Source organism: Zingiber officinale, chromosome 7A (assembly GCF_018446385.1).
Source record: "Zingiber officinale cultivar Zhangliang chromosome 7A, Zo_v1.1, whole genome shotgun sequence".
NCBI classification, from domain to species: Eukaryota; Viridiplantae; Streptophyta; class Magnoliopsida; order Zingiberales; family Zingiberaceae; genus Zingiber; species Zingiber officinale.
Window position 1 is genome coordinate 97,736,397 of NC_055998.1, and position 19,723 is coordinate 97,756,119.

Consider the following 19,723-nt stretch of genomic DNA (forward strand, 5'->3'; position numbering starts at 1 on the left):
CACCTTGATGATATGAATAGTACCTTCTAACCTTTTAAGCCATACTTAACCAGAATCTCAGAACCGGGGTATTACAATAATAAATGACCCAAGCTGGGATTTAAACCCTAGACCCTTGATTTAAGATTGGTTTAAGTAGTCATTAGGAGGTGGTAAAGCCCACCCGGACCGAACCGAGAACGCCACTAGAATTGTCCATCGGGTTGACGACTAGCTCCACAGACCACCGGAGGTCCTTTCAGCGTACTTTGTCCTCACTCGCACGTATCTTGAAAAACTTCCCAGGAGGTCACCCATCCTCAAATTTCTCCAAGCCAAGCACACTTAACTTTGAAGTTCTTAAGTTTAGGCTTCTAAAAAGGAAGGTGCACCTTAGTGATATGGATAGTACCTTCTAATCTTTTAAGTCATACTTACCAAAATCTCAGAACCAGAGTATTACATTTTTTTCCACTTGCCCGGCTTCACTCACCGGGACTTTCACATACCTAGCTTCACTCACTAGGTCTTTCACTTGACTTCACTCACCAGGATTTCCCAACTGCCTAGCTTTTCTTACTAGGTCTTTCACCTAGATTCACTCACCAGGACTTCCCCTTGTCTAACCTCCAGTTAGGACTTTCTCAATCAAGTATAAGGGTATCAATTCGGGTGGATCGGGTCGGGTTGGGTCGGATTGAATTTTTTTTTTTAACCCAACCCGAACCCGACCCGAACCCGAATTCAACCCAAAACATCTCAACCCGAACCCGAACGCGACCAACCCGATCAACCCGAACCCGACCCATATAACCCGAAAATCCTATTCAAAATGACTTTTTTAGGCTATTTCCCTGTAATTTTTCACTTTTATCTCAATACTCTATCATTATCATACAAACATGATATTAATATACATAAAAACATCTAAATTTTTAAAATAAAATTTGATTTAATCCCAAAAAAACTCACAAACCCCTATATTTAAGTCAACCCAGGTCAACCCGAACCCGACCCAACCCGAAACTTTTTTACTCTCCAACCCTCCAACCCGAACCCAAAAATGCCCAACCCAAACTTGATTTTTTTCGGATCGACTCGGGTTGAATCGTCGGATCGGGTTCATTTTTGACACCCCTAATCAAGTATCCAATCAACCCTTAACCTACTTGACTTTTCTTTATATCTAATTGATCAGTCCTTGACCAAAGGGGAATTGTATCAACAATCTTTCCAATCGGATGATTGCATCTGTAATATTTATGTATTGGCAAACATCGAAACTCAAATACCAAGACTCAAGCTTAAGTCAACTCAAGCTTAGTTAACCAAATCAACCTTGACTTAGAAATATTGTACCAACAAAGAATTGTTGTCTGCCCCTGCTCCACACGCATAGTCCAGTGTCTTCTCTTCTACAGCACATTGTTGAAATCAAAATGTTCAACAAAGAGTAGCTCATTCAACAACATATAGCTTAGCTTGTAAAAATAAGATAACAAGAAATGAAGAAAGGCAGAAGGAGAGTAGTGTTCTGTTGTTCGGGAAGTGGAGAAGAATGAGCTGATGGAAGTTGGCCTTCGCCTCAGAAAAATCACTGGCAGAAAAATCACCTGAAACGCCTTCGCCTCAGCTGGCCATACTCTTGTTTCGTATTCCATTTCCTAGAGGGTAAAATCAAGTGGCAATTTTCTTCTCTGCTCTACAATGACATTTACATCTTTAGCAAATTAGTCGACACCCTTCACCCAGATCGATTCCTGAAATGGGCAAAATCCATTTCTGATTTTTCAAAAACAAAAATTTGATACAAAAAAACGATAGCTATGAAAGCTTTTACAATAACTCGGACCTTAACAATGACTTCCGAAGTCCTACCAACTGGGATAATTAGCAGTTACTCTTAGATAATCACAAGCACTATTGCATTAAAGAGTATTCACTGGTAATGTTACTTGATAATCACAACTCAATGGTCCCAGTAAAAATTAAACAAGGTAGAATAGATGAGAATCCGATATGTATTATAAAGAAATATTGCCTATCAATAAATAGTTCATTGTTGAGCATGAAGAAGAATAGTAAATATAGCACTACAATTAAGCTCGATCGCCAAGAAGGCTTGGACACAAATAAGCACTATTTGAATATCAAAACATGTTGAAGATTCATTACCTCGAGAAAGGCAATCCCAACTAATGGTTGTTGCAGAATAATGAATAGAACCTGATGACTATCAAAAGTGGAGGAAAAAGATCCCGATTCAGTTTTCTTTCAGTGTCACTGCCTCTTCTAGTTTTTTTTCTACTTGATGAGGACCAAAATGTTGAACTATAGTAGAGTCCTAACCCCTAAACCCATTATCATAGTTCAATGACAGGATGAGGGTGCCCTATAGTTTAGTTGGTAAGAAACTTACAAGTTGATCTTGCATTTGAAACTCACCTTCACCTAAATTTGAGTGCTTGGGAACTCAAAAGCTATCTTTTCTCAATCAGGAATAAATTATATAGTTGACCCCGAACAATTGGGACTAATTATTAGACATTGCTTTTGTATAGTTTGGTAATAAACACTCAGTGACAGGAGGAATAAGAAAAAGGCTCCAGAGGCTGCAGTGAAAGGAATCAGAAATGCGTTGCAATGTATATGAATAGAACTGCTATTCAGATCAAAACGCATCTAAAAAACTTCCATATGTACAGTGACATTGAAAAATAGACCTTCTGTTCAACAAAGTAATGAATTTTTTTTATAAAATGACCAATATAGCTAACAATTTTAAAAAAAAAAAAAAACTGAATTAAGAGTCTCCATGAGAAAAGGCAAGTTAGTTTAAGTTCATGAAAAAAAAATAGCTTTGTTCCTAAACTGACACAAGCAAAGAATGTGAGGTTACTAAAAAATAAAATAAATACTAATATCAGAGAAAAATTGTGTAACTTCAATAGGTGATAATATAAGAAAAAATAATAAAAAAATACTTATTAATTATATTGATGTGATAAAATATATGTACCATATTGTTGTTACAAGTGTGAAAGCTATGAATGTGACATGATTTTTATATAATTGTAGATTTATCTTAAAATGACCTGTAAGTCCCTATCTTATAGCATTAATACTAGATGAACTAATAAATCATGTTCCAAATAAACCTCTTGGTATACGTTGTTTGTAGACAATATTTGTTCCTGAGATAAGCGTAATCACCTTGCTTCAATTGCTACAATTGTAGACAATATTTGTTAATTAATTAAAGTGTAACTAGGTTAAATTGGAAGTTTGAATTGTGAAAAAAAAAAAAGTTTCATAACAAAACAAAACTCATAAAAAGTTGATTGTCACTTTATAAGAATCTAATGAGATCATCACATCATTTGTTAATTCAAATTATCGCCCCCAAGGATCCTAAAATTGAGTATATCATGAGCAAGTCCATTTTTATTATATTTTTTAACCAGCACGAGGAGAGTTATAGATTTAAATGTGAATATCAATAGTATCATGAACTTGTAATATTTTTGTTGGTTAACAATATACATAGGTAGAAGAGACTCCTAAGAAACTTAAATTCTATGCCTACAAATTGGTTTTCAATATTTTTTAGTCACCTTGAGGGAGAGTTTTCTAGATTTAAATGTGTATATAAATAGTATCATGGATGTACTTGTAATATACATAGGTAAAGGAAACTTCCAAGAATTTTGTTATGGTTTTCTATTGTTGCATACCCTCGATCACAATCTTCTAGCAACCTATAATATTTGCTAACCAGAGCTGATTCCCATGAGAAATCCTAGACTTCACAGATAAAAAATTAATCTTGTTGAAGATATATTCATATTACAAATGAAATACAACACTTTAAAGCTGTTTCCGATACTTATATCTAGTTTTGCCAAAGCTTAAAGACAATACTCTATAGCTGTTTCCAAATGAAAGACAACACTTTAAAGCTATCAAGGTGACATCTTCAATTTACTTGAATACTAGTCTAAACAAATAATTGAGAATTTTAACATTATGAGATTACAATTTCAAGGGGATTAAAATTTAAAAGAAATTCCATTAAAGACAATTAAATAATCTCTTACCATATTAGCTTTACTTAAAATTTTATTTTATTTTACAATGCATGTATGTTAGGCATGATGGCAAGATTATATAACAATTTTGCTGACATGTATTTTATTTGTATTGCTCGTGTTAGATTGTTTACCACTTAGTGTTATCTTATAGCAGGCAATAGAGAAGAAAATATCACATATCATTGATGTTGTCTTTTACTAATATTAATATATAGTTGGAACAATATGCCTTTGCAATACTGCCTATACAACGCCAAATTTAAAACTACAAAAACACAGGTTTTTATCATAGCTTGTACTTACAGTACATACAGTAGAAAATAGATATTAAAAAGAAGGTTGTTTTATTATTCTATAAAGTAACTAAACTAGTGCATTTCAAACATTATCCAAAACTTTAATGCCCACCTACAATTTTAAAGGAAAACATTAATTTTAGGAAGATTGAAACCCATTTACTAGGTAATCAATCACAAAATATGCTATAATGGATCTATAGTAAGAAATGAGTTAACTCAAAAAAGATTCTTCCAATATTAAAAAATCCAGTCAACTTTAAAGGGCAACACAACTGAACTATTGATGATTACCTCAGTTGTTATCAAGCAATCCCTAAATCAGTGTCCACTCAGTGCTGTGCAAGATCTGAAAGAATCACTGAGAATACTAACATCCAGATTATGACCTGAAAAAATATAACAGTTAACTCTGAATAACAATACCACAATGACAAGCAAATTAAGAAGATTCAGTCAGTTATGAGCATTTCCTATGAAAACTATCTTGCTCATTTGCTTTTCCCCTTGGCTCCATCTGCGAGCTGGTACAATCTCATATACCTCTCTTACTGCCTGCAAAGAAGTACAGGATGATGAGAAACTAAGCCTATTAATCATTATGATCGGACAATCCAGAAGTTCAAAATTATTAGACAGCAATTACCTGAGTTTAAATGCATCTCTATACATACTCATGAGGCATAACACATGTGTTTATTGAACTGGATGTGCACTTTCACTACGTATGATAAAGTAAACCGTGTTGACTTAGCTTCACTAGTAACAGATTTCAACAACAATAAGGCATACAAGAGATAGTGGCAACAGTGAGTTTCACAGAGACAAAGTAGTTACAAGAATCTAGCAAAGAAGATTAATAATATAAATGTCAGTAAAGTTCATCATCATTAAGTGTGTTAGCCCCAACTATTTAGAGTGATCTTATACCTTTGTTGAACTCTATAAAAAGGTACATCACCAATAATATTAGGATCAATGAGATCATCTTTTGTTACATTAGTTGGAATTTCTTTAATCTTCCTATATCCCTTTCACTGATTTATCTCACCTAACTATAAAATATATTGGTTGTTTTTTAATATATTCATACCATTATAATCTAATTTTTTTCTTTGGATAACATTTCTTTATTCATTTAGTAATCCATAAGTTCCTCTTAACATTCACATATCACTGCTACATTTTTTTTTTAAAGTGTTATTTTCTAACTGCATAACATTCTCTCTCATCCATAGTGTGAAGGGTCTGTACCAATCTTAAAGCAATTTCTTTATAACCTGAGGTAAATGAGAATCAAGCAAAACTCCAAAAGCATCTCTCCATCTTAAAACTCATTATCTTGCAACTATATCTTTTATCAATATTTCCTTGTTGAAGAAAAAAGCCAAAATCTCTAAACTCATATAGAAATTCCATTCACATTAACTACTCCCAGATTCTCTTATTAACATAGGAACTAAACTCCTACACTTAGTTTCAGTTCTCTTAATTTAGTATCTTTAACATATAAAATTGCCTCCACAATGCATGCTTTACACTTGTTGAAAAGTCAGCAGGAGATCCAGATAATAAATAGACTAACAAGATTATGATTTGTTAAAAAAAAACTATTGTGTTATCACCAAGATTTAAAATCTCGACCCGTGCCGAGGTTTCGATTCCAGACCGGAATGATACGATTTCGGTATCATATCGTGCCACACTGATACAGTTTCGGTATTTTTTTATTTATATATAGTAATTATTAGATAAATATATTTATTGTGTATAATTTAAAAATAAGTAGTATATTGATTTTATATAAGTCTCCATAATTAAACAACTTAATATTGTTAGAAAAAATAATTAAATATAATTTTCTTTAAAAATATTGATCAACAGCTCGAATTAAAATTGATACATCGTAATATGTTACCTTTTATAGATCCATTGTACGCAGTCTTACCCTGTCTTTTGCAAGAGTTGTTTCCAGGATTCGAACTCGTGACTTTTTGGTCACATGATAACAACTTTACCGTTGCGCCAAGGCTCCCCTTCAAATTAAATAATCATAATTATATAAATTAATACAAAATACTATTTTATATATAATAATTATATAAATTAATTATTTATTTATTTAATAATTTAAATAATATATATTTAAAATAGTAAAAAAAATTAGAATATCAATTAAACATTAAAATAGTAAAAAAAATACAAAATAATTTTAAAAATCAGAATACAAATTTGATTTATTAGAATTTTTATTAAAAATTAATTTTTAAAAAAAATAGAATTTTTTTTAAATTTTAAATATATTTTTTTCTTTTATTGGGCTAATTTAATTAGGGTTTATGAAGCCTCTTTAAAATATCACATGGGAATTATTTGATTTATTTAAATGGTAATATTAATTTTGCATAGTAATGCCCCCGCGAGGTGCAAGAACCCGCGACACCTCCGAAGCCCCGTGGATGCCTCTAATGGCGCCAAAGGTGTCCGGCGACACCTCCGGAGGCACCTGAAAGTGTCTGGTGACACCGAAAGCATCCCGCGATGCTTTTAGCTCTGCCAGAAACATCTCGTCGCAACGCCTCCAAAGGCCGCGACGCTTCAAGCATCCCACAATGCCTCCGACGGCATCGGAAGCGTCCGATGATGCATCCCTGTTGCTCGAGATGCGCACGCATGACATGCCGATTTCGCTTCCCCGGCGGAACGGAAGAAACCGTTTGTGCCGGGCAGCACGGAACGACATTTCAATAATTGGTTGTCACATAATTATGGAATTTCCCCTAGTTTAGATGTTCTTTCTATTTCATATTTCAGAACAATAACTTGTAATTACTCCATTTGGAGTAATGGAATCTATATATCATTAATTTTCAAGATCCAATTCTTATTTCATACTATCAGAGCACAGAACAATCTGGCTTGGATAATCAACAGTGATGGTGAATCTTGTCTGGCACCTCAGAAGCACACCTATTTGCCTCTATTGACGCTGCATTTAAGCTTATTTCCTCCAGCCACCGCCAAGTCGGCATTAAGCAACATCACCATCCAGAGCAATATGCATTGAAGCCCCTACTACATCAACGTAGGCACAGATTGAACTGCCTACTGGGCCACCTCGCAAGGGAATCCCTATGCATCACCAACCTTGTGCTCTCGTATGGCTTTAATGCCTCTGAACATCTTCCTATAAGCTGCTGCTCTCTTTCCTTGTTGTAGATTTGTGACAGAAAAGTAAATCTTTTTCCAACACTCAGATCCTCAATGAGCAGAACCAACAGTTAGCGTCAGATGTTATCAACTGCTCCTCTCTTTCCATTACAGAAGCAGCAAGCATTGTTCCTTATGCAAGAGCTTTCCTTTGTAATCCCTCTTCTCCCCTTAGGAATTCAGAATGAGGAGTCTACGAGCATTTATCTTTCAACCTTGGCTTATACTTCCAACATATTTTATTATATTTAATTAAATGATATATTGCATTACCAAAAAGTCAGTGAAGATCTAAAATCACACACACACATTTTATTTTCATGTGGCTATGTTCTAGCAAAGGATCAGGTTGTGCGTTTGATTTTTAGTGAGGACCTGAACAAAGAAAATATTATGTTCTCGTTTTGCTAAATATAACAAAAGGGTCAAATTTTGTTATCTATATATCTTTCCACTAAGACTCTCAAGTGATTTTTTTTTCCTTAGTCATTACATGACTTAAATCACTACTTCACGCAAGGAGAAGTCCATTCAAGAGATCAGAAATCTCTCTTCATCCTTTTCTCTTTTTCCTCTCTTTATCTCTCTATTCATGTACTAATTTAAAGTCAAAGGCATTGTTGGCTATTAGATGATCTAAGGTCAACTTATAGAGCTTTATTGATTTAAGGTCAAACTTTGTTTCGTCCGCATAGAGCATCATGTTTTATTTTCATTAGTGTCATGTCTAATATATGTTTTCTTTATGAGAGTCTTTCTAATTTAGTATCAAGCTAGGCATAGATAATATCTATGCTCCAGGTTGAAGTTGGGGTTAAGTGGAGTGTTAGAAGTATTAGATTAGGAATACTTTACTTAATACCACATTAGTACTTCTGGACAAGGTTTAAATGATGTGTCATTTTGGATGGCACACGCCAAAAATTTATTTCCAATGGCCAACTGATATTGGCATAGACCCAGCACTGAAACCTGTCAAGAATTGTCACCAAATCAATTTTTTGTCATTCTAACCAAGGCTCACAAGGACAACTCGAGAGCTCCCATTCCCTGTGCGATGAGAAGCAACAATAGAGCAATAAAGTGTGTTCTTCTTCAGTCCAACTGCAAAGAATAGCTAGCATACAATGTTGCACTTCAAGATAAACTCCTCATCTAGCTCTTGGAAGATGAGATTGAAAACTAGGGCCAGACACGATGTTCAGTCAGTAGATGGAGCATATGATTGATTCCTACACAAGCAACATAGGCAACAGTGAGATTGGTAGATACTTGTAGCTGCTGCTGCTACTGCTTCCTCCTCTGTTCTACCACTTTTGTTCTTCTTCCCTCCACAGTGCCACTTCTTGAGTTCTTATTCCTTTGGTCCTCTGCTCTGCCACTTCAATAGATGGCAACTGTGCACCACATTGATATACCTTGGCATCATTGGCACCAACTCATTCTGGCTAGAGAGCAAAACTCGAGAATGCAATGAGATTTAAAACCTTGCTTCTGGTTTAAGATTTAATGATGAGTCTAGATATACCCATGTAATATGATTATCTCATAAACACATTATTTTTCTATCCCCAATATTCTACATATACACTAATTATCGGTAGTAAAAAAATGGAATGAACGCATTCATTAATATCACAAACCTGGAGAGTATGCAGTTGATCAGAGTTGAGGATGTTCAAAACCCCTTTGCAGCGATAGATATCCATATTAGACTTCTTCTCCCACAGAAGATCCTCAATCCATGAGTGAACCTAAAAGAACAAGAAACTAGAAGTGTTATCCACAAATTAGGCTATAGTTTTTTTCCTTTGTGTTTCTGTTTTTGGCATAAAGTACCAGTTCTTGCAGTAGCATAAGTATGAGGTGGAAAAAAAATAAAGCATTCTGATAGATTCCTTGTTAAGGAAAGAAGATCATCTAGTTTAATCCAGCTAAATAAAGACTTCTCCAGCAGTTCATCTTATCCAAGTCCATAACCAACATTAACTTAAGAACTGGCCCTTTCTAGATGGTTTTATATTGAAGTAAACAAATATTTAAAAGTACATTTCCACCTCTAGAACTTGATAAACTCTCAATTCAAGAAAGTAATAGTAGGTCAAAGAAAACTATATTATTTACAGTATTATGGACAATGGAACAGTCATAATGAGGCCCCAACCCATCAACACTTCCACCTAACTCCAGAGCCAGAGGTGTGTCAGCAGCAGACAGACTGAACATTTCTTAAGCATGAATAATTGTGAACAATGCATGATTGGGTTCCTTTTTAGATGTTACTGACAAATGGATGATTGTGTCCATAAAAATAATACAAAAGAATAATGCTCCACAAACTCGGATGAAATAATGAAATTGTTACTGATTGAACATTTAACATTAAAGAATCAAAACAACCTTATGAATTAATGTCAACGCATGCTGTCCCTTAATCAATTAATTAAACTGAGATTCACTTGCTCCTTTATTGAAGATAATTTTCAGGTTGCTAAAAGGCATAATATCTGTAGCAGCAGAGTCTCAGATACTGCTACATCTAGATAGCAAAATGCAACCATGACAGATCCATCGTATGAGATTTTAATAGAATAAGAGCAGCAGAATACAGTGAATCAGAAAATCATATAATAACAAATAATCATGTAAATATCTTCTGAAAAAAATATAGGTTTGTTAAATAATGCAGGATTAATTTGCAAAAGAAGTTATTAAATCAATAAGCAATATGCTGCTAGAAAGACCTACCATATTTAAGTCAACTGGTTGCTCCTCATAAATGCACAGTGTGCACAGAGTGTAATCATGACGATTTTTGCTAGTTGTAGATTTATTCTCTTCTAAAAGCTTCTCCAAATGAGCTGTATGCTGATAGGAATATGTGAACTTAATCAAACTCAAGCCTATATGTTATAATGCACAATAGAGATGCATAGCATCAATTTTCATACCTTAGCACCATAGGCGTGACGATCCAAAATTTTACACAGATCAACTTGGCAACGAACTGTACGTATGATATTAGTAAATGAATTGATATTATAGATTTCCTTTTCCAATTCTTCAAGCAAAGTTGAAGTGCCATATTCTTGTGAAACCAAGTCAATTTTGTTCAAAATCACAACATCCTACAATTAACAGGAAATTAGAACATGAGGGGATTTTTTTTTTAAAAAAAAAAGTGCATTGCTCTTTGAAGAATGATACAACAGTGGGATGAATAATAAAGTAGAACAGGTGATTTAACAGTCCAAAGAAAAATAAAAAGGAATAATCATAATTGCAAATAAGTATGATGAGGATTACAGCAAATGCTATCTGAAGGAATGCTTCAGGAAATGAAGAAGATCTGCGATGCTCCTCAAGCTGCTGTTGTAGATTTTTTGCATCCACAACCTAGTAGGGAAACAAAAGAAATGTTGTAAAGAACTTTATAAGTAGGAAACAAAAATAGCTTTAAGAGGTTTCAAAGGCTAGCAGTCTTTGACTTTTGACGCAAGAGATAGAGGATTTGTTTATAGGTTGGATGGAGCTTGAAGAAAGAAATGTAAAGTTGTAAACTAAGTACAATTATTCAGGTCATGCTTCCACCACAGAACCATGATCCAACATGAGTCTGAAAAATAAAGGATCAAGCTCAAGTCAATACAAATCCACTAAAATCAGATTTTGAGTTAAGTTACTTCGCCTTTTCTGTCAGGTCAGGTCAATAGGATATCTAGAGCAACCCTTCTTTCTAGATGCAAACAGAATTTTCAAGCTAGGTCATAAATAAAATTCTAAACTTGTAACCTAAAAGAGTCAAAAATAACCAAGATCAGAACTGAACCCATAAAACCTCAGACGCTGTCATTTTAAATCCTGCTCTCTGCTGTCAGCACAGGCAAAACATCCTGTTCTGCCCAACAACCGACACTCGAAAAGAGTCAAATCCCCGGTAACTACTTTCATCTCAAAAAGCTCTAAAACACATCTCAAGTGACTTCAGCGAGAAGCTCCAAGTTGTTCATCATGAGAAGCTTTGAATTGAGAGCTCATCCTTCATAGTGACAAGCTCAAATCTTCATCCTTCATCGTGAGAAGCTCCACATCCATTTCTTCAACGGTGACAATGTGGGGCTTTCCCAATGCTTTTGTACGACATGCAACAATGGTCTGCTTCCTCTTACTCCATTGCCTAGTTACCACGAGGCTAAAGCTCCATGAAAACATGGGGCATGGTGAGGCTTTCAATTGTCCTATGACACTTCCAAGAGGTGCATGATCCTCTTTCACCTAGTTCTCCTCCTTTGAGTTGGAATTTCTTCTCCACCTAGGATTCATAGTTGACATTGGCACCTGTGTTAGCCGGCATGTCTCATTCTAGTCTAGAACCGAAACTCTACTTTGGGATGAGATTTCAAGTCTTGATGAGCACCCCATACAAAATAGTCAGATAAGCCTAATCTAATCTCCCTCTTCTTTTTCCTAGAATTATTCATATCTTCCCATTACTAAACTATATAATGAGCTAGGAATGATTAATATTGATGCTCCAACTTGAGGAGTATTAGAGTATTGGTTCAATTTATTATATATTGCCTGACATTTTTTTTACTTCTTTTAGCGGTCTCATCCACGTAAAGAAGCTCTACTCGACAAAGTTAAACCATTTTCCTTCTTCCAACTTGTCCCAAGTAATTGCTCATGTTATTTTCTAAATAGAAAAACAGCGGTTCTATGATATAATTAACTCACAGTGATTATAGAATCAAGAGTAACTGCTGATTCTAGCTGATCATCCAACCAAAGGATAGAAGCAAGGGGCGCAGGATCAGCCAATCCAGTTGTCTCAAGCAATATATGGTCAAGTCTGTGACAAGATAGAAATGAAATTTGCAGCAGATGAAGTAACTGTAGATGTATTAATCTTATCAATAAGAAAAGAAAAAAATGATAGAGAAATCATTATTTCCTCATTTCCTTCATGTTTAATCTGAGAAACAAGCAGAGTATCACAAAACTTTAGCATATGCAGAATTTTTTAAAGAGACGACCCGAATGAAGAACCATATTTGAAATATAACCTCTCTTTCCTCTGAACAAGCTGTTCCAGGGCTTGTACAAGGCTGTGCTTGACTGTGCAACAAACACACCCATTCGCTAGCTCCACCCACTCTTCTACAAGTGCACCACCATCGCCCTCATTGATCATTGCCCTCTCAACTCCAATTTCTTCCCCAAATTCATTCAAGATCACAGCAATCTTCTTTCCATGTTGGGCATTCAAGACATAATTAACTAACTGAAATTGCAACACAAGAAATAACTATGATAAAATCAAAGTATAGATTAAAACATCCAATGAAAGGATACGCTCATTAATCATGTCAAGGAACAACAAAACATGACGGTTCGATCAAATGAAGATCATTTTGTCAGTTTTCCAAATTGAAATCCTTAAAACATAGATATAATTCACTCTTATCAATCAAATGATGTTAAAATACCAAAAAAAAAAAAAAAGAAGCTTCATCCAGTAAAGTACCAAAGGATGAATAATTAAATACTAAAATGAATAACTAATTGTGTATTTATTTTCTAGATCTCCCAGGTTACGGTAAAGCGAACTTGCATAAATCAACAGATCATGCTAGATAAATGGAAGAAATGAAGTGCATAAGCCTAATTTTCCTACAAATATAAGATGGAAAACAGCCGGAACCATCGATTTTCTCCGATTAGGTAAAAAACGGACCGTAGATTTTCCAGCGCCAAGGTAGCCAGTGATAACAGTAACTCCGACCGGAGATTCCACCGAGGTAGTTTCGGAAGAAATTGGTTGAATCACTTCTTCTTTGACGCGGATGGCGAGAGGCGGCAGATCGTCGTCGTCGTCCATAACCGCGACGACAACAGCGAAGGCTTTTGACTCTAAACTCTAAAATTTAGCGCACAGTTGAAGCCCTCGTGAGAATTTTCATTTTTCATTTAATTAATTTCAAAAATAAGATAAATTTTAGATAATTACGTAAAAAGGCTCTGTTTTTTCATAAGTCGTCAATTAACGTCATCATTTTTAAGTTTTGTTTTTTTTTTATTTTTGTTTAATATTAGAAGAACGTGTGAATGGAGAGGATTCTACAAGTCAATTAATGAACCCATTCAATTTTCTATTTTAATTTTAAATTTAAAAAAAATCCCAACCCATATCAACCGGGCTATATTTGATAGAAGATAATCTACCTTATAATATAATAAAAATTATATTACAATATTAATTATTTTATTTGATACCGTTTTAAAAAAATATAGATCCACTGTATTAACGATCTCTTAGTATCTGCTACACAGATATGGAGAGAGATACATCCAGATATACAGACATCAGACGTATAATAGAATAAATCTCAAATCATCAAGTAATAAAGCTATAATATAATGTAATCTGGATTACAAAAGGTAATAAAATTTTATAATCTGAATTACAAGTTTAACACCATGTAATTTGATTACTTTAGGAATTCACCATTTAACTAAATTTAAATGTCAAATATTGCCCTAGTCTATTTTCGATATCAACTCGTCACTGACGTCGCTTCTGTCGGTCGTCGCACGGCGCCCGCCTGACTGCCCGCCGACTGTCGATCGAGCACTCATAAGCCGACGCCTGCTCGCCCACCGACACCACCTCCGGACGTTGTCGGCCACCACTAGCCGCCACTGCCATTGGTCACTAACATCGCTGCCACTACCTCTAGTACCGATGCCACCACCGTCGATCATTGACACAGGATATTTTTTATTTTATAATAATACGAATTAAATTTCTTATAAAAAGTATTAGACACTAAATAAAAATATATAATCATCCTAGCTTGTAACTAAAGATTATATATATATATATATATATATATATATATATATATATATATATATATAATTACACTATATTATATTATAAAATTTATTATATTACCAATTTAATTACATTACTCCCAACTAAATCTGCCTGGACCTACAAATCCACGAGGAGCTTAGTTCAGATCCTTCGCCCCTATTTTTCTCTGTCTCTGTGTCCCATTGTCAATCGGATGAATCAAATTAAATCTCAAAGATACTTTGCACATCACGAGGATACTGTATATATTTTAAAGATGTCATGATACCTTGAGATTTAATCTAATCTGTTCGATCGATAATGAGATACGAGGACAGAGGATTTGAACTGCGAGGAGTTAGTCCATTTAGATTTTCTGGTAAATGAATTGTTAAAATTTTAATTACCCTTTCAAAGTATTTAGTAAAATAGATCAATATGATAAGTTCAATTCAAATTGATAATCGTAAACATAATTTATGCATAACCGCCTTTGAAATAATTTTATATTTTCATTAAATAAGAGGTAAAATAGTGGAGTGTTTTTTTTATTTTCCAATGAGAAGTAACATAGGTGTGGATAAATAAATCAATAGAAAATGTTGATAATATATTAGATATACAAATAGAAGTGAATAACGTATTCTAAACCATATGTAAACAAAAAAAAAATCCTGATTGGCATATCAAACCTTCAAAAATATTTATCTTTATTAGACTTGGATCTTTATTCCTGTAAAACCCCACGACCCACACCCCCACACTCTTAAATAGAGTTGGATCTTTATTTTCTTAAAAAAATATCCTATTACCCCCACACCCTCATAGGAGCATTCTTAATTTTATTTTTGGTTCATAGTCTTAAAAACTTTTTAGAATTTTCTTATAAAAATTATTTAAATATTTTATAATTATTTTTAATTTAACTCCACTCACGACGATCTGTGCATGGTCAGTCCTAAGCCAGGATAAAAGAGGAGGGTTACGTTAAGTTGTCAGCCAGCGTTAAAACTATGACAAATATTTAATGAATGGATCTATTAAACTATTGTTCTAATACTAGGTTATTCCCCAGAAGGAAAGCGTTACAGGATCCGACTGTAAAGTCTCGACAAGGACTGCTACATCTCTAGAACTCGGGTATAGTGCTAAATATGCAAGAATTCATATTATAGGGTCCGATTGTAACGTATCGATAAGGACCACTACATCTCTATGAAAACATGGGTGTAATGTTAAATAAGTAAGAGTTCTCACACCATAAGTTGGATAAGGACAAACATGATAGGAAAACTAAAATATAAGATTTGGAACATGAAACATAGAAACTCTCACTGGTAAATCAATGAAAGTAGTAGATACAATGATTAGGAGAAGAATTAGCATTTTATGTGTACAATAGACAAAATGACTAGGCAAGAAAGTCAACCTGATAGAGAACTAGGGTTCATGGTACACAAGAAAGAGTAAGGTAAGAAATAGAGTGGGTATTGTTGTAGATAGTTCGTTACAATGTGAAATTATATAAGTAGTTAGAAATGAGGATAGAATTATAACTCTTAAGATAATAGTGGCGAAAGAAACTATGAACATAAGTAACGTATATGCACCGTAAAGTAGGATTAAATAAAGTTACCAAATCAAAGTTTTGGGATGACTTAGATGAAATATTATAAAACATTTTACCAAATGAAATAATTTTAATAGGAGATGATTTAAATAAGCATGTCGGAGTGAAAAATGAGAAATATGAGAGGATCTATGGGGGTTAAACGAGAAATAAGGAAGTGAAAACTATATTAAATTTTGTGATAACATATGACCTTATATTAGCTAATATATTTTTTAAGAAAAGAGAAGAACACTTAGTTACGTTCAAAAGTAGAAATAATAAATCACAATTTGATTTTCTTATGGTTAGGAAGAAGGATAAAAGATTTGTAAAGATTGTAAGGTTATTCCTGGAGAAAGCTTAACTATCCAACATAAGTTTAGTATTAGATATGTTGGATCAAGATGCACGTGAGAGAGAGGGAGGGGGTGAATCACGTGGTTTCAAAACTTATTTTTCGATTTTGAAATCAAAGTAAGTGTAGTGGAAAACAAAGTAAGAAAGCAAAATAGAAAAATAAGCAAAAGAACACGCGTTCGATTTTACTTGGTTCAGAGCCTTTGGCGACTCCTACTCCAAAATGTTGAACCCCGTGGTAGATTTGATGTGATCGACCAAGCTCAGGTTAGGTCCTGCTTTGTGTTTGATCCCTGTGTCTAAGTGTGCAGGAGATTAGGAGTGCAGGAAGTCGAGCGGAAGATGCAGCTAGTGAGAAGGACGGCACGGGAAGGGAGCCGACGGGCTCGGTGCGTCCGAAGGACGAGAGAGCTGCGGAAGAGTACACCCGATGGGCGTGGAGAACATGCGCGGTGTTCGAGGGACGTAAAGCCGGGACGGAAGACTGCTCGAGGAGAAGGCCGAGAACTGGGTTCGGGTGAGCCCTATTCCGGATGGCCGAAATCACCCAAAGAAGCTGAACCAGAGCAAGTCAACTGGAAGTTGAGTTGTCAATAGTTCGGACGACCGAACCTCCTGATCGGTCGACCGAACCCCTCTCAATCAGCAGCCAACCGCCAATGTCACGTCAGAAGCTGACCGTTGGTAAAGCTGATCGGTCGACCGAACCTCTTGATTGGTCGACCGAACCGAAGTTAATCCAGAGACTTAGTCGAGCAAACTGATCGGGCCAACTCAGCTGGAGATCATTGGCCGATCGGTCGACCGAACATAAGGATCGGTAAACCGAACCAAAGCTCGATCCTCAGAGACTGCACCTGGACGGAAGATTGGGCAGGTACAGCAGGTTCGGTCGACCGATCCCTCTCGAGTCAAACCTGATCCCGAAGGTTCAGGTTATGTGATAAGCTCTAGAACCCCTATATAAAGGAGGTCTCGGGTAGTTATTGAAGAACAACGAGTACAATGAAAACGAACGAAATCAACTCTGTAATTCTCTTTTAGCAACTTCTGTGCTTTCAAGTGTAAAAGGTTTCTCCACCTTCTAAGAAGGAGTTTCTTACTGTGCTTTTTCATCGCCCTGGATTAACAACCCTCTTGGTTGTAACCAGGTTAAAATTTTGTTTCTCTTTTTCTCTTATTATCTTAGTTGCGTTAATTTTAAGAGTTGAAAGCTTTGAGAAGGGTATAATTTTTGTTCGCAGGCAATTCACCCCCTCTTGCCGGCCCCAACAAGTGGTATCAGAGCTCAACAGCCTCAGAGGGACTAACCGCCATCTGAAACACAAAGATCAGAACAATGGCCAGCGCGAACATTCATCCCCTAAAGTTCGACGGAGATTTCGCTATATGGAAGCGAAAAATGGATGTATTCTTTAAAACGGATTTTGATATTTCTTATTACAATGAAATATGGTTTTGCAGCGTCGAAAGATAAAGAAGAAAACACGTGGAGCAAGAAGGAGCAAACCGATTTTGTCGCCAACGGAAATGCCGAATTCCACCTACTCAGCGTTCTGCCACCTCAGGAGATAAATCGGATCGGAAGCTACGACTCCACGAAAGATCTCTGGGAAAAATTCCTGGAGCTTCACGAAGGTACTTCTGAGGCGAAGATAGCAAGGCGCGACATCCTCCAGACCCAGTTGACGAACCTCTGGATGTACCAAGGCGAAAAGGTAGCGCAACTCGAAGCAAGGATCAAAGAGCTGATCACGCAACTAACAAATCTTGGAGAAGAAGTAACGAACCGGGACTCGATCCGGTACGCTCTCAACGCCATCCCGAGAACTCCCGAGTGGGCCTCCTTAGTAGATGCGTACTACATCTCTAAGGATTTCGAGGTAAGTACTCTAGAACATTTGTTTTCTACTTTTGAACTTCACGAATCTTGAGTTGCAGAGCCCAATGGAGTAGAAAAGATTAGTCAGAACATCGCTTTGAAGGCAAGAACAAACGGTTCTGACTCCGAAGCCTCGATCGACGAATCGGAAGCAGCACTATTGGTAAGACGATTTAATAAATTTTTTAAATCTAATAAATTTAGATCGCAATCGAAAAAGTTCCAGCAAAAGAAAAGAGTGGTTCGTTGCTACAATTGCAACGAAGAAGAACATATAAAAGATGACTGCCTAAAACTGAAGAGCAAAAGTAAAGAAAAGAGTAAGAAGCCAGCTTGACCTAAAGTCAACCTAAAGGCCACGTGGGATGATTCATCGTCCTCTGAATCCGAAGTCGAAGAATTCTCGGGACTAGCACTGATGACCAACCATCAACTAGAAGAAACATCTAGCTCAGAAATGAGCATAGATGAAGGGGGAAGAACAACAGAAGAACCAGAAAGCTGTGATGAAGGGGGAGCATCACAAGACGAGGTAAGTAAGGTACGTGCCCTAAACAGTCCTTTCGTTTTATAAAAGCTCTTTCTAAAGAATTAGATAAAATAGAAAAGGAAAATGAATATTTGAAATCAGAAAATGAAGCTTTAAAATTAGAAATTAAAAAATTGAAAACTGATGCATGTTTTAAAAATATTTTTCCACATTCAAAAATAAAGTTATATGGAAAATTAAATTTGTATATACGGAAGCATCAGGGTCAACTTAAGAAAATATCAAGAAACTATGTACCCCCTAAGTTTTTGACCAACCCTGTAGGTAGGAACCTTTATTGGGTTCCAAAATCTTTTCTAGTTTAAATTTCTCTTTTAATTAAAAGCTTACAGTGAGAAAATTAAACATTGAGGTTCTTTATGGAAGCTTTGTCTTAGGAAGTGGTTGTTGCTCCAATAACCAAAAAAAGCCTAGTGCCTCGCCACGACCTGGAAGCCGAAATATCGAAATAAAAATGTTTAATTAACTTTCTGATAAAAGCATTAAAAATTAGAATTAAACAATGCTTTGAAAAGTATTTAATATTTTCTTAGAAATTCTTTAAATTTTTTTTCTAGAAAAAGTGTTTCTTAAAGTTTTTACTTAGAAATTTTTTATTGTGAAAATTCATTTTAACTTAGAAATTTTTTTAAACCTAACTCAATTTTTAATTAATTAATCTTTCCTTAGAAATTGTTTAACTTTGAATTTTTTTTTAAATACTTGAACTCAAATTTGTCTGCACCCCGTTTTTGTTGTGATCAAAGGGGAGAATACTAAGTTCAGTTAGGGGGAGTTAGTTAAAATTAAATTTTCATGTTGCAATTTAATTTAAAGTTGCAAATTTATGCCTGAATTGTTAGTTTAGTAATTTCTTTAAATTACTATCTGTTTGTTTTAACCCTAAC

At 35.1% G+C, this 19,723-nt stretch overlaps 1 protein-coding gene across 3 annotated transcripts; it reads right to left on the bottom strand.

Moving 5' to 3' along the window:
* Positions 1-1,296: 1,296 nt before the first annotated feature.
* On the bottom strand, positions 1,297-13,521 carry LOC122001849 (COBW domain-containing protein 1-like). 3 transcript variants are annotated; one of them, XR_006117506.1, is made up of 11 exons: positions 13,314-13,521; positions 12,643-12,860; positions 12,314-12,428; positions 10,883-10,972; positions 10,528-10,704; positions 10,325-10,444; positions 9,220-9,330; positions 4,840-4,921; positions 4,661-4,755; positions 1,593-1,739; positions 1,297-1,394 (listed from the first exon to the last, which is right to left on the bottom strand). XR_006117506.1 is itself a non-coding variant. In XM_042556806.1 (10 exons), the coding sequence occupies exons 1-9, from the start codon at positions 13,455-13,457 to the stop codon at positions 4,688-4,690; spliced, it is 1,125 nt and encodes a 374-aa protein (XP_042412740.1). In that variant the 5' UTR covers positions 13,458-13,521; the 3' UTR covers positions 1,297-1,739; positions 4,661-4,687. The 3 variants fall into 3 exon arrangements, 1 of the variants encoding a protein (XP_042412740.1); XR_006117507.1 differs by adding an exon at positions 5,013-5,087 and having other exon boundaries at positions 1,297-1,739; XM_042556806.1 differs by having other exon boundaries at positions 1,297-1,739.
* Positions 13,522-19,723: the final 6,202 nt, after the last annotated feature.

Coding starts and splice junctions, on each gene's coding strand:
- LOC122001849 (XM_042556806.1), bottom strand. CDS start 13,457: ATGGACGACGACGACGATCTGCCGCCTCTCGCCATCCGCGTCAAAGAA. Junction 10,445..10,527: donor GTCACGCCTATGGTGCTAAG/GTATGAAAATTG, acceptor TATTCCTATCAG/CATACAGCTCATTTGGAGAA. Junction 9,331..10,324: donor AACCAGTTGACTTAAATATG/GTAGGTCTTTCT, acceptor TTGTTCTTTTAG/GTTCACTCATGGATTGAGGA.